The sequence below is a fragment of the Puma concolor genome, chromosome B3, assembly GCF_028749965.1.
Source record: "Puma concolor isolate L17-30 chromosome B3, mPumCon1.1.hap2, whole genome shotgun sequence".
Classification (NCBI taxonomy): domain Eukaryota; kingdom Metazoa; phylum Chordata; class Mammalia; order Carnivora; family Felidae; genus Puma; species Puma concolor.
Window position 1 is genome coordinate 148,903,167 of NC_141672.1, and position 14,276 is coordinate 148,917,442.

Genomic DNA, 14,276 nt, shown 5'->3' on the forward strand with positions numbered 1-14,276 from the left:
CCCCGCACCTCAGGCTGGAACACCGGAGGGCTTCTGCCTCCCCCGGCCCTGCCTGGCTGGGGTGTCCGTGCTGCCCGGGCCGGCTACCCATCACCCCCGACCTCAGTTCTCCCCAGCCACTGCCGCCCCGAGGGAGGGAGGGAGGGAGGCAGGCCTCCGGACACCTTTCTGACTCCTGCATGATGGCAGTGAGCCCTGGGCTCGTTGGTCAACATGTGGGCCTGGCAAGGGCAGCAGGATGGTCACTGGCCCCCAGAGGCAGTAGCTGCGCACAAGGTGCCCGTGGAGAGATGCGCTGGCATAAGTGGGCCCGAGCTGAGCCTGGGATACCTTCTGTCTCTGTGCTCCCTGCCTGCCGATCAGGGTTCCCTGTGCTTCCAGGGGGAAGGCAGGAGTAAATGAGGGAGTGATGGGCAGGCAGGGCTGCCCCAGGCTCTCCCAGGCTGTGGTCCCCCACAGAGACCCTAGATCTCAGCCTGGGGTGGGGTGTCAGAGGCGCTGGCTGCTGTATCAGCTGTGGCCTGATGCTCTCCAGATCCCTCACTGAAGTGGCCGGGGCCTCATGCGGGGGGGGGGGGGGGGGGGGGCGGAGCCTGCAGGAATTCAGAGCAGGGCCAGGAGGGGGCTTGGTGGTCTGGAGGCTTCTGAGGCGGGGCCTTTGGGCTGGGGACCCAGGAGACAGTCCTCACAGGAGAGTGCTAGAGCACCGTGGGTGGGAACCGTGGCCCTGGGGGTGGGGCCAGTTGGTTAGGGAGCCTGAGTGTGTCCGGAGACCCGGAGACCCGGAGGGAGCAGGAAGGCCTGAATGCTGGGCCGGGGATCTGGGCTGGAGGTCGGAGGGGAGGCTGGGGTGAGCGAGGAGGCTGCAGTTTTCCTACAGGTTTAGTGCTCTTCCCTCCCCGCCGCGCCCCGCCCTCGCCCCGCCCTGCCCCGCCCCTCCGAGGCCTCCCTGATGGGTCTCTCAGGCTGTCCCCCTTGCCCTGTTCCCTGTCCCATCTCTGCAGCCGGGGGTGGGGCCTGTGCTTGGACGATGCTCCCACCAAGGATGTCATCGACTTCCCCTCGGTGCCGCCCGGGGTCCTCTACGACGTGGGCCACCAGTGCCGCCTCCAGTATGGGGCCTATTCGGCCTTCTGTGAGGACATGGACGTGAGTGTGGGCACAGGTGGGGGCGGGGCTACCCTCCGCAGCCTGCAGCGCCTGCGCTCGGCCCACACCCCACACCCCACACGTGATGCTGGGGGACTTGGCCTGTGGGATCCGCCTCGGGCTGGGTGGCTACGCACCCAGCTCTGAATTCTGGGTGGACCATTTGCCAACTGTGCGGCTTTGGGCAAGACCGTCACCTCCCAGGGCTGGGTTAGAAGAGGCAAAATAAAACCCTGGGGGAGACCCCCCCTCCCTGGGGGAGACCTGCCCAAAGTGAAGGCCTTTGTAGCCTTGTTAGAGACCCCGGGTTTGGTGGGGGTGAGGGTCTAAGGGAGTGGGTGGGGCTGGGAGAGGTAAGGGCGGGTGAGGGGTGGAGCTGGGAGAGGTATGGGCGGGGCTGGGAGAAGGAAGTGTGGGGAGGGGGTGGAGCTGGGAGAGGTGTGGGTGGGGCTGTGAGGTGTGGGCGGGAGGCTGGGTGGGGGAGCAGGCGGGAGGCTGGGTGGGGGAGCAGGCGGGGCTGGGAGAGGTAAGGGCGGGGAGGGGGTGGAGATAGGAGAGGTGTGGGCGGGGCTGCGAGAGGTGTGGGCGGGAGGCTGGGCGGGGAGTGGGCGGGGCTGGGAGATGTATGGGCAGGGCTTGGGGAGGTGGGCGGGGGAGTAGGCGGGGCTGGGAGGTGTAGGGGCAGGGCTTGGGGAGGTGGGCGGGAGGCTGGGGAGGGGGCGGGGCTGGAGGCCGTTCTGAACAAGCCCCAGTGCCGGGTGCCCCCAGCGCCCCTTGTTTGGGAGAAGATGGGAAGGGCCCTCTGGGAATCCCATTTGCAGACCCCCACCCTGTGCCAGCCGCACACAGGGTGGTGAGGGGCGGGTGGGTGGAGGCAGCAGGGAGGGGTCAGGGCATGGCCTGTGTCCTCCCTGCAGAATGTGTGCCACACACTCTGGTGCTCCGTGGGGACCACCTGTCACTCCAAGCTGGATGCAGCTGTGGATGGCACCAGGTGTGGGGAGAGCAAGGTAGGGGACAGTGTCAGGTGGGGGGGGGGGGGGACAGTGTCAGGTGGGGGGGAGGGGTGGGGCTCCCAGCGTGCCTCTGCTCTGCAGGCAGCCTTGGCTCAGGCTCCGTCGGAGCCCAGCCTCTCTGCCCTGTCCAGCCTGCGCGCTGGACCAGGAAGCCGGCACCTGGGCTCTGTCGTTCCTGTGCGCCTCCACCACTGGGAGGAGCCTCCTCTCTCCTTGGTCTTGTCCTCTGCCTGCCCCGGCCCCCCAGCTGCCACAGTGTCACCAGGGCGGGGATAGCTGACTGGCCTGGGTGCGCGTCTCCACCTGGTCGGCTGTCTCGGTAGTGGTGTCTGAACGGGGAGTGTGTTCCTGTCGGCTTCCGGCCTGAGGCTGTGGACGGCGGTTGGTCGGGCTGGAGCGCCTGGTCCGTCTGCTCGCGGAGCTGTGGCGTGGGCGTGCAGAGTGCTGAACGGCGGTGCACACAGCCTGTGTGAGTGTGGGGCTGGGGCCACCCGGGGACGCGGCGGCACCGTGCTCACCGTGCACTCACTCTGCCTCCCCCCGCCCCCCAACAGGCCCAAGTACAAGGGCAAGTACTGTGTGGGCGAGCGGAAGCGCTTCCGTCTGTGCAACCTGCAGGCCTGCCCCCCCGGCCGCCCCTCGTTCCGCCACGTCCAGTGCAGCCACTTTGACGCCATGCTCTACAAGGGCCAGCTACACACCTGGGTGCCGGTGCTCAACGACGGTGAGTCCTGCCGCCCACGGGGAGGGGCCGGGGGGTGGGTGGCAGGAGCCGGGACCCCACCCCAGCCGGGCCGAGCCGTCCCTGGAGCCTCCAGCCCGTCCCTGACACACAGTGCGACGCCCGCCCCGGCTGTCCCTCACGGCTCTCCCTTTGGGCCCCCAGCCAGCCCCTGTGAGCTGCACTGCCGGCCTTCGAGCGAGTACTTTGCTGAGAAGCTCAGGGACGCTGTGGTGGATGGCACCCCCTGCCACCAGGGCCGGCCCGGCCACGACCTCTGCATCAATGGCATCTGCAAGGTATGCCCGACAGGAGGGGCGTCTCCCACACCGGCTGCCCCGGGTTCCCTCCTGGTCCCCCTCTGGCCCCCGTCAGCAAAGGCCACCCCCCCCCCCCCAGCACTGGAGCCCCTCACAGGCGGACCTTGTACCCCAGCCCCTGCACCGTGGCCCTCCTCTCCTCCTCCCTGCCTGCTGTCTGAGCCTCTGAAGCTCGGCCCGCACCTGCACAGCCCCTGCCGGGAAGCCAGAGCCCGGGTCAGCCTCCTACTGGCCGAATGACCCCAGGCAGTGGTGTCCTCTGAGAGAGAAAGTGGCCGGTTCTGCACCCCTGTCACCGGGTTCGGTGACACCACTGCAGGGGCATGCAGGGCCCCGAACCTGGCAGATGAGTGTCAGTAATGCCGGCCGGCAGCGTGTATGCTCGCTTCTGGCGTCAGCCCCGGCCTCTTCCCCACCCGTGTCCCAGCCGCTGTCCCCCACCCGAAGCACTGGGGCCCAGAGTGGCAGGGACACGCTTGCCCGGGGCCTCTGATACAGATTCCTGTTTCTGGGAAACTTTCGTCCACACTGGGGGAGCTCCTGGGGTGCCAGTGCCCTGCCTGCTGTAGCTCCTTGTGAAAGGCCCCCCCCCCCCCCCCCCCCCGTACCTCGTGCCTCACTGCACGCATGGATCCCACTGTGTCACACCCGGGGACAGGTGGAGTGAGGGCCTGCTCCCACCCTGGCGGACCCCAGCGGACCCTGGCGGCAGGGGCCAGGGAGGGCTGCCAGCTGGTGGCCAGGCACTGGGGCTTCCCTCCCGTGTGTTCCAGAACGTGGGCTGTGACTTCGAGATTGACTCGGGTGCTGTCGAGGACCGCTGTGGCGTGTGCCACGGCAACGGCTCCACCTGCCACACCGTGAGCGGGACCTTCGAGGAGTCTGAGGGCCTGGGTACGCAGTGGGGCGGGGGGGGGGGGGGGGTTCTCCTAACTCTGCAGCCCTGCCTGATCCCCAGGGTCCCGCCCGGGCTAGAGACTGGAGGCAGGGAGACCACCCCACTGGGTCCTCTCGGGCGTCGGGCACCTTGGCCCAGACACAGAGATGTGTACTCAGGGGAGTCCTTCTGCCCCGGGGACCCCGGGTTGGCTGATGAGGCTATGGGTGGCGCCAGCCCCTTCAGAGGCTACCGCCTTCTTGTGAGGCTTCAGAGAGCTGCCCCCCCCCCCCAACTCCACCCCCTCAGCCGTGTGAGTGCCGGCTGCGTGTGCTGGGTGAGGGGGGCTTGAAGGTGAGGAGCTCGCAGCGACAGGTGACGAAAGCTTTCAGTGTGGCAGGTGCAGTTGTGGGGGGCCCAGCAGGCTGTGAGGAAGGAGGTCCTGACCCAGGGAGGTGAGGGGAGACTTCCTGGAGGAGGGGGGAGTTTAGCTGGTGCGTGAAAGACCCAGGTGAGATGGGAGGAGCGTTTCACGCAGGAAAGAGCTGTGTCCCCAAGGCCCGGGTGCATCTCTGTGCAGGCACCTGTAAGGAGCGGGGCCTCGGGCGCTGGGCCAGGACGCTCGGACCCTGGAGCCCCATTCATACCCCAGCAGGACCCTCGGGCACGTTACTTAATCTGTCTGGGCCTCAGTTTCCTCATCGGTCAGATGGGGGTGACGGCAGCCCCTGCGTCACCGGGTAAAGCGCATAGAGTCAGTGAAGGAACAGGAACGGGCTGTGTGGGCAGCACGGAGGATGTCCCCGGGGAGGGCCCAGCTAGCCTAGGCATCCAGGAGAGGCGTGAAGGGGCATGGGTCACGGGGGCAGGATTTGAGGGTCCCCTCTAGGTTTAGGTGACCTAGGACACACGGGACCCTCTGCCTTCTGGAGGAGCTCGGGCCCCCGGGCTGGCGGTGGGACCTTTGCCGTCAGCAGGCCGGGTGGAGCGGGAAGGGGGGCGAGGGAAGGGGACGGTCAGCCTCTTAGCGTCTGTACACCCCCTGGCCGACAGGGTACGTGGACGTGGGGCTGATCCCGGCTGGCGCCCGTGAGATCCGCATCGAGGAGGTGGCTGAGGCCGCCAACTTCCTGGCCCTGCGGAGCGAGGACCCTCACAAGTACTTCCTCAACGGGGGCTGGACCATCCAGTGGGGCGGGGACTACCCGGTGGCAGGCACCACCTTCACGTACGCGCGCACAGGCAACTGGGAGAACCTCACGGCCCCCGGCCCCACCGACGAGCCCGTCTGGATCCAGGTGCCTGCCTCCTGAGGCCCAGGGTGGGGGGAAGAGTCGGGCCCCGGGGGTCCAGCACCGCCTGCCCCACGGTGAGACAGGGCCCTGGGCCTCTGCCTCCGCCTCCCTTCCCCCGTCTCTAGGACAGCCCCACGTTGTAGCCCCAGGTCCCAGAGGTGGCTGGGGCTGGGTCCCTTCCAGTGATCGCTCTGGGCAGGTGGCAGGACGCCTCGCGCTCATGGGGCCACCTCCTGCTCGTGGGGACGCCTCGTGCTCATGGCCCTGGGTGGTGGTGGGGACGCCTCGTGCTCGTGGGGCCCTGGGTGGGCAGTGGGGACGCCTCGTGCTCATGGCCCTGGGTGGTGGTGGGGACGCCTCGTGCTCGTGGGGCCCTGGGTGGGCAGTGGGGACGCCTCGTGCTCATGGCCCTGGGTGGTGGTGGGGACGCCTCGTGCTCGTGGGGCCCTGGGTGGGCAGTGGGGACGCCTCGTGCTCATGGGGCCCTGGGTGGGCAGTGGGGACGCCTCGTGCTCGTGGGGCCCTGGGTGGGCAGTGGGGACGCCTCGTGCTCGTGGGGCCCTGGGTGGGCAGTGGGGACGCCTCGTGCTCGTGGGGCCCTGGGTGGGCAGTGGGGACGCCTCGTGCTCGTGGGGCCCCGGGTGGGTGGTGGGGACGCCTCGTGCTCATGGCCCTGGGTGGGCGGTGGGGACGCCTCGTGCTCATGGCCCTGGGTGGGCGGTGGGGACGCCTCGTGCTCGTGGGGCCCTGGGTGGGCAGTGGGGACGCCTCGTGCTCATGGCCCTGGGTGGGCGGTGGGGACGCCTCGTGCTCGTGGGGCCCTGGGTGGGCAGTGGGGACGCCTCGTGCTCGTGGGGCCCTGGGTGGGCAGTGGGGACGCCTCGTGCTCGTGGGGCCCTGGGTGGGCAGTGGGGACACCTCGTGCTCGTGGGGCCCTGGGTGGGCAGTGGGGACGCCTCGTGCTCATGGCCCTGGGTGGGCAGTGGGGACGCCTCGTGCTCGTGGGGCCCTGGGTGGGCAGTGGGGACGCCTCGTGCTCGTGGGGCCCTGGGTGGGCAGTGGGGACACTTCGTGCTCATGGGGCCCTGGGTGGGCGGTGGGGACGCCTCGTGCTCGTGGGGCCCTGGGTGGGCAGTGGGGACGCCTCGTGCTCGTGGGGCCCTGGGTGGGCAGTGGGGACGCCTCGTGCTCGTGGGGCCCTGGGTGTGGGCAGTGGGGACGCCTCGTGCTCGTGGGGCCCTGGGTGGGCAGTGGGGATGCCTCGTGCTCATGGCCCTGGGTGGGCGGTGGGGACGCCTCGTGCTCGTGGCCCCAGGTGGGTGGTGGGGACACCTCGTGCTCGTGGGGCCCTGGGTGGGCAGTGGGGACGCCTCGTGCTCGTGGGGCCACCTCGTGCTCGTGGCCCCAGGTGGGTGGTGGGGACACCTCGTGCTCGTGGGGCCCTGGGTGGGCAGTGGGGACGCCTCGTGCTCGTGGGGCCACCTCGTGCTCGTGGCCCCAGGTGGGTGGTGGGGACACCTCGTGCTCGTGGGGCCCTGGGTGGGCAGTGGGGATGCCTTGTGCTCGTGGCCTCAGGTGGGTGGTGGGGACGCCTCGTGCTCGTGGCCCCAGGTGGGTGGTGGGGACACCTTGTGCTCATGGGGCCCTGGGTGGGCAGTGGGGACGCCTCGTGCTCATGGCCCTGGGTGGGCAGTGGGGACGCCTCGTGCTCATGGCCCTGGGTGGGCAGTGGGGACGCCTCGTGCTCATGGCCCTGGGTGGGCGGTGGGGACGCCTCGTGCTCATGGCCCTGGGTGGGCGGTGGGGACGCCTCGTGCTCATGGCCCTGGGTGGGCGGTGGGGACGCCTCGTGCTCACGGGGCCCCTTGCCCACCCGCCTTAGCTGCTCTTCCAGGAGAGCAACCCCGGGGTGCGCTACGAGTACACCATCCACAGGGAGGAGGATGGCCACGGCCACGGCCAGCCGCCCGAGTTTTCCTGGAGCTACGGGCCGTGGAGCCAGTGCACGGTCACCTGTGGCACAGGTGAGGAAAGGGGTGGGCGCAGTGCCCGGCTTCAGCCTCCGGCTGGCTGCTTACGTGTGGCTCTCGGGACCCCGTGTCCGGAGCGGGGCCGCCGGCAGCCCTGTCCCGGGTCCTTCGGGGGAGAGGCCGGCACAGGACCGGACACGTGCTGAGCGCCCGGTGTGTCTCAGCTGCTGGCGCTGTGTCCCCAGAGACGCGCCGGCTGCCCCTTCCTTCGTTCTCACTGCTCAGCAGGCCCCTCACCGGTGCTTCTGTCCCACTCCGGACACCGGACCCTCATCCTCACAGTCTTCCGTGGGCTCCTTCCTCCACCTCCTGCTGCAGACGGGCTTTGCGGCTCCTTCCTGGGCGGCCCAGAGCCTGGTGCTCCCTGGCTGCTGCCCCAGGAGGGGCTTCGCAGGGGGGATCAGGAGGAGGAGGAGAGGTGGGGAGGAGGGAGCCAGGACCACCAGCGTGTCCCCACCCCCGCTCTGAGCCTCTGGGCCCAGTGGCCCGTTCCCCACACGCACTCTGAGACGTGTAACAGTGTCGCTGACCCCTGTTCCCCGGGGCTCGTCACCCCCAGTGCCCCTCAGTGTCCAGGGATCTCAGCATCAGGAGTCTGGGACAGACGTCTTCTCGTTCCTTTTTAGTTTTTTATTTTGAGAGCACGAGTCAGGGAGGGGCAGAGAGGGGGTGGGGGGAGAGGGAGAATCCCAAGCAGGGTCCGTGCTGTCCACGCAGAGCCTGACTCGGGGCTCAAACCCATGAACCACGAGATCACGACCTGAGCCGAATAAAAAATTGGACACTTCATCGACTCAGCCACCCAGGTACCCCTCAAACATTCCTTAAAAACCTCGTGTGATGATAAAGTAGAAACCGACACACGGAAACCTGGCAGAAATTTTCAAAAGCTCTTAAAAAGTATCCTGTCCCATAGAGCGTCTTTACGTTTACAAACATGACCGCAAACCCGTTAGACCGGGCCCTGGGGGTCAGCGGACGGCCGCTTCACAGGTGGGTGGCTGAGGGGCGTGTGGCGCTGCAGGTCGTGGGGTGCCAGCTGGAGCACCAGTGCAGGTGGCTCGGGGTGGCCTTAGGGACCCAGGACCTCTCTCCCCATCCGAGTGTTCCCCTCATGTGTGTCAAGGTAGCCCCGCCCTCCCCCTTCTTGGGGTCCAGGCAGGAAGAAGGAAGGGGCGAGGGGCTGACCCCCAGGGGAGAGACTCGTGTCCTTTCTCCCCGTGTCCTTCCCTTGCACACGGGAACTCCCATGGGGAGTGTTCTCAGCAGGTCCTTGCAGAGAACCAGAATTCTGTTAGGGGAGGAGGAGTGGACAGGACGGAAGGCTCAGGCCAAGGAGACCTGGTCTTCTGGCCTGTGAGGGAAGCAGGGGAAGGCAGGGCCTGCTGGACGGTCCTGCCACCGGAGACAGTGTGGGGTACGTGTCCGAGGGGAAGAGTGCAGTCGTGCAAAGGCCCAGAGGCAGGTGGTGGCTGGGGGACAGGAACAGTGACAAAGGTGGGCTGGAGAGGAATGTCTGTTCGGGGGTCTGGTGAGTGGCCTCGCTCCGCCTTTCCTGAGCGCTGATCCTGCTGGGAGGGGAGGCTGGGTTTGCACGACCACGTGTTGTCCTCACACCCTGGCTTCGAGGCGGGTGTTACTCTTCCTCCCACTTACAGATAAACACACGGAGGTTCAGAGAGGCCGGGTGAGCCGCCCAAGCCTCCCAGCTAGGACGCCAAGGGGCTGGGCCCTCAACGCCACGAACCTCCACGCTCTGGTCCCCATCTAGGGGTGGAGGCGGAGGCCTTGTTCTGGGAGGGTTCTAGAGGAGCGGGTGTGGCCTTGTCTCTGGGTGCGGGGCAGCCCGGGCAGGGGGCACCCTGGGTGCCGGGCCCAGGCTGAGCCCCCGCGGCCCCCCAGGTATGCAGAGGCAGACTGTGCACTGTACCGAGCGACAGGTGGGGCCCGTGGACGAGAGACACTGTGACCCCCTGGTCCGGCCTGATGACCGCCAGAGGCAGTGCAGCGAGGAGCCGTGCCCTGCCCGGTGAGCCCGCCCTGACCGCTCCTGGCCCTGCCACAGACCCCACATCCTGGGCCCACAGGAGGGGGCTGAGGGAGTGGGGCGAAAGGCCCAGGTCGTGGCCACCACCACCCCAGCCTGGAGCAGCTGGCCTAGGATGTCCCTGGTCACTAGGGTTTGGGTCTTGCCCAGCCCCCCGGGGAGGTCCTGTCACTGGGCTTCGGGGCTTGCAGCTCTGGGAGATTGTTCCCTGGGCCCTGACCCGACCCGCCTGCACCCCGAGTGCCTGGGAGATTGTCCCCTGAGTCCTGACCCACCTGCACCCCGAGTGCCTGGGAGATTGTCCCCTGAGTCCTGACCCACCTGCACCCCGAGTGCCTGGGAGATTGTCCCCTGAGTCCTGACCCACCTGCACCCCGAGTGCCTGGGAGATTGTCCCCTGTGTCCTGACCCGACCTGCCTGCACCCCGAGTGCCTGGGAGATTGTCCCTGGGCCCCAACCCACCCCACCCCGCCTGCACCCCCAGTGCCTGGGAGCGCGGCCAGGCTCCGCTGATGTGGCCCGTGTGCCTCACAGGTGGTGGGCAGGGGAGTGGCAGGCGTGTTCCCACTCCTGCGGGCCCGCGGGCCTCTCCCGCCGCTCTGTGCTCTGCATCCGCGGTGTGGGGCCGGATGAGCAGAAGGCCCTGCAGCCGCCTGCCTGCGAGCACCTCCCCCGGCCCCCTGCCGAAAGTCCTTGTAACCGTGAGGTGCCCTGCCCCGCCACCTGGGCCGTGGGGAACTGGTCTCAGGTGAGTGTCAGGATGGGGGGCCCGCCCCCAGCTCCACCATCGGTCTTCAGGGGGCCCTCCCTGGCAGGCCTCACGGTGGGAGGGCGGTGGGGGCGTCCCCCGAAGCCTCGGGGACTAGGCTGCCCTGGAGAGCCACCACTGCACGCCATGGTCTGGGGCTGGACAGGCCCAGAGTCGGCTGGCCGAGGCCTCCCGCTCTGCCCTCGGCCAGCAGGCAGGGCGCCCTGGGCCCTGACCTCCCCTGGCCCCTGACCTCCCCTGGCCCGAGCCCCTCTCTCCGGCCTCCTCTCCAGTGCTCGGCTACGTGCGGGGATGGCGCTCGGCTCCGGAGTGTCCTCTGCACCAACGACACCGGCGTCCCCTGTGACGAGGCGCGGCGGCCGGCCGGCAAGGCTACCTGCTCTCTGCCGCCCTGTCCGCGGACCCTGGACGCGCTGGGCCCCGAAGGCTCGGGCAGCGGCTCCTCCTCCAGCCACGAGTTCCTCAACGAGATCGACTTCATCCCCCCGTGCCTGGCCCCACGCCCCCCGCCCCCCTCGTCACCCGAGCCGACCGGCGTGGGCAACGCCATCGAGGAGGACCCTGGGCTGGGCCCGCCGGGGCCCGTGTTCGTTGACGATTTCTATTACGACTACAATTTCATTAACTTCCATGAGGATCTCTCTTACGGGCCCTTGGAGGACCCCGCCCCAGACCTGGCAGGTGCGGGGGACCGGACACCCCCGCCCCTGAGCAGTCCTGCTGAGCCCCCCACAGCCACCCCCCTGCTGGCCTCAGAGCTTCCTGGGACGCCAGGAGGCGGGTCGCCTGCCCCTTGGCCCGGCCAGGCTGGCCTCTCCCCGCCCCCACCCTCAGAGCAGACCCCCGGAGACCCCCTGGTCAATTTCTTGCCTGAGGAAGACACCCCTGTTGAGGCCCCAGACTCTGGGCTCCCCAGCTTGCCCCGGCCCCCCACTCCAGCCGGTGGCACGGAGAAACCGGCTGCCCCTGGGAGCCAAAACAGGGTCCTGGGAGGGGAAGACAGCCAGAGCTGGACGTCCCCTCCGTGGTGGGAGAGGACCAACGAGCTGTCCGAGGAGGAGGGTACCGGCCCCCCCCAAGGGCCCCACCCCACCCCACCCGCCTCACCCGCCACGGGCCCCAGCCATTCCTCCCCCAGTCCCGACGCAGGATCGCTGTGGACAGCTGGGACTGTGGCCTGGGAGCCAACTCTGAACGGTGGCCTGGGGCCTGCGGACAGTGAGCTGTGGCCCAGCATTGGGGGGGCTCCTGCCCCTCCTCCTCCGCCGGTCGCTCAGCCAGAGACCCGGGACGGGGACAGCACCCTGGAGCCGGGGCCTCCCACCCCTTGGACCCCAGCAGCACCAGGAGCCTTCCTCCTGCCGGCCCCGGGCCCAGGACTTGTGGGCCCCGAGTCCCCTGGTTCCGTGGTGTTCACACCAGCTCAGGACGGCTCGGCCAATGGCAGCATCATCCCTGAGGCCCAGCCAGACCCCAGCCTGGCCGTGCACCTGCCCCCCGCTGGGAATGCCAGCTGGGAAGTGGGCAACTGGAGTGAGGTAGGGGCCTCACCACCTCTATCTCCTCCTCTGGGACCCGGGGCCCAAACCCTGCCTGGGGGGGGGGGGGATGTCGTCTCAGGTCACGCCCTCCATGTGCCCCTGGGGGCAGTCCACCCCATCAGGCCCGTTTCTTGTCTGAGTGGTGAGCTGTCCAGGGAGGCGCCCATCCCTGGAGTCCCCAGAGGCCCCCAGTGGCACGGGGGTCCGCCGGGAGGGCAGGTAGCACAGATGGGGGCAGCCGGGGGCAGCGTCCCTCACACCCGGCTGGCAAGCTCCCTGGACAGGGCGGCCATAGCCCCCTGCCCCCAGTGGCCCCTCCCCGCTCAGGCCGGCGAGGGTCTGAACCTGACAGGAAGAAGCTGGCAGGCGCCCCCCCAGTGTCACTGTTCAGTTCGGTTCAGACTCCTCATCCTGGGGGGGGAGGGACAGGCAGAGACAGGAATCCAGACTCCCTTCCTCCGTGACTTTGGGGAGCAGTGAGCCTGGTCACGACGGCTGGGTCACCTCGTGCGTCCCCTGTGGGCACAGACTGTGGCTTGTGATTTTTGGTCCTCACGCACGGTCTTCTTGGGAGGTGGGTGGAGAGCCCCCCCTCTGCAGAGGGGGAGACTGAGGCCCTGGCTCCACCAGGGTCCCCACCCCCCACCTGGATGGGCAGCCCCTGGCTGGGGATCTGCCCGCCCTCATGGCCCATGTCCTGGTCCCCAGTGCTCCACCACCTGCGGCCTGGGTGCCGTGTGGAGGCCCGTGCGCTGCAGTTCGGGCCGGGAGGACGACTGTGCCCCCGAGGGCCGGCCCCAGCCCGCCCGCCACTGCCACCTGAGGCCATGTGCAGCCTGGCATGCGGGCAACTGGAGTAAGGTACGCGGGCCTGGGGTGGGAGGCTCCCGGCTGCCATCCTGTGCTCATCCGGTCCCCTGCCTGGTCCCTTCTCGGTTCCCTGTGACCTGCCTCAGCAACCCTCCCCCCCCCCCGTACCTGCCGTCACCCTCGGGACCTCATCGTCACCCGCTCTACATTGCACTCTGTCCACCTGCCCTGGGGCCGGGCGGAGGATGGGGTTCCGCGGGTCGCGTGCGCATGTGCGGGGGGTACACTCACCCGTGCTGCTCGGCCCGCAGTGCTCCCGCAGCTGTGGCGGAGGGTCCTCGACACGGGACGTGCAGTGCGTGGACACGCAGGACCTCCGGCCTCTGCGGCCCTTCCACTGCCAGCCGGGGCCAGCCATGCCACCGGCCCGCCGTCCCTGCGGCGCCCAGCCCTGCCTCAGCTGGTACGTCTCTTCCTGGAGAGAGGTGAGGCCTGGGGGCCAGGGCGGGGCGGGGGTGGGGGTGGCCTCGGCCCCTAGAAGCGCCCTCAGCCCGTTCCCTGCCGTCGCACCCTCCTAGTGCTCAGAGGCTTGTGGCGGTGGCGAGCAGCGGCGTCTGGTGACCTGTCCGGAGCCGGGCCTCTGCGAGGAGGCCTTGAGACCCAACAGCACGCGGTCCTGCAACACCCAGCCCTGTACCAAGTGGGTGGTGGGGCCCTGGGGCCAGGTGAGCCGCACGCGGAGGAGGGGCGGGACAGGTGCCCGGCAGCCACCGCTCGGTCCTCCGCCCCAGGCGTTCCTTCTGGTCACCGCAGATGCGGGCGGTGGCCACACGAGGTCCCCGCCCTGCTGCTGGGGAGAGAGGAAGGGACCGGGTGGGTTCTCTGGCGCGGAGGACTCGGGGGGTGAGGCCCCTGGGGGTGAGGCCCGAGGGGAGCACCCAACGCAGGGGGGTGGGAACGGAAGCCGTGAGCCTTCAGGGACCCGAGCAGAGGCCTAGGCGGCAGCCGGGGTGGAGGAGGGGCCGGCGGGGGGCAGCTCGGGGGTTGCAGCACCTCCGGCCACCCAGTGACTCTGGGCCGGTGGCTCTGCCTTGCTGGGCCGCTGTTTCTTCGTCTTCGACAGTGGGGTGTGAGGGTTAACACGATGAGGCCCTGAGCCCAGGGCCTGGCACCGAGGGGCAGAGATGAAACCTGTTTGTAGGGTTTTTTACAACCTCAGACCCTAACAAATCAGAATAAAGCCCGACTCCGGACGGAGGGCTCCCCTTGAGAAACTTTCTGCCTCCCCCCTCCCCCCTCCCCCCTCCCCCACCGCGCTGCCCCGGGGCCATGGTGGGTCCTCCGGGCCCTGTCTCTGGCCTCCTGGGCCTCCACGCAGGTGTACCTCCTGCAGGTGAATGCCAGGTGGCCTCTGAGGGGACATGGGGGGGAGGCTGTCAGGTGCAGGGACTGGCTCTAGGCGACGCCCCTCCTCCCCCCTCACCTCTGCCCCCCCCACAGTGCTCCGCCCCTCCCACAGTGCTCCGCCCCTCACCTCTGCCCCCCCCACAGTGCTCCGCCCCTCAACTGTGCCCCCCCCACAGTGCTCCGCCCCTCAACTCTGCCCCCCCCACAGTGCTCCGCCCCTCAACTCTGCCCCCCCCACAGTGCTCCGCCCCTCAACTCTGCCCCCCCACAGTGCTCCGCCCCTCAACTCTGCC

General features: G+C 69.1%; 1 protein-coding gene across 2 annotated transcripts in view; it reads left to right on the plus strand.

Annotated features, from left to right (window-relative positions):
- The window catches only part of ADAMTS7 (ADAM metallopeptidase with thrombospondin type 1 motif 7), a 50,728-nt gene that overhangs the window by 25,533 nt on the left and 10,919 nt on the right, over nt 1-14,276 (plus strand). The window contains exons 9-22 of one of the 2 annotated variants that reach the window (XM_086711773.1): nt 1,005-1,149; nt 2,067-2,159; nt 2,489-2,634; nt 2,720-2,889; nt 3,052-3,185; nt 3,980-4,100; nt 5,137-5,381; nt 7,261-7,402; nt 9,311-9,437; nt 9,991-10,204; nt 10,498-11,763; nt 12,475-12,627; nt 12,888-13,039; nt 13,155-13,289. In XM_086711773.1, the coding sequence (XP_086567899.1) occupies nt 1,005-1,149; nt 2,067-2,159; nt 2,489-2,634; nt 2,720-2,889; nt 3,052-3,185; nt 3,980-4,100; nt 5,137-5,381; nt 7,261-7,402; nt 9,311-9,437; nt 9,991-10,204; nt 10,498-11,763; nt 12,475-12,627; nt 12,888-13,039; nt 13,155-13,197 (3,151 nt within the window). In that variant the 3' untranslated portion in view covers nt 13,198-13,289. Of the gene's footprint in view, nt 1-1,004; nt 1,150-2,066; nt 2,160-2,488; nt 2,635-2,719; nt 2,890-3,051; nt 3,186-3,979; nt 4,101-5,136; nt 5,382-7,260; nt 7,403-9,310; nt 9,438-9,990; nt 10,205-10,497; nt 11,764-12,474; nt 12,628-12,887; nt 13,062-13,154; nt 13,302-14,276 lie in introns of those variants that run through there. The other variant, XM_086711772.1, reaches the window with a different exon arrangement.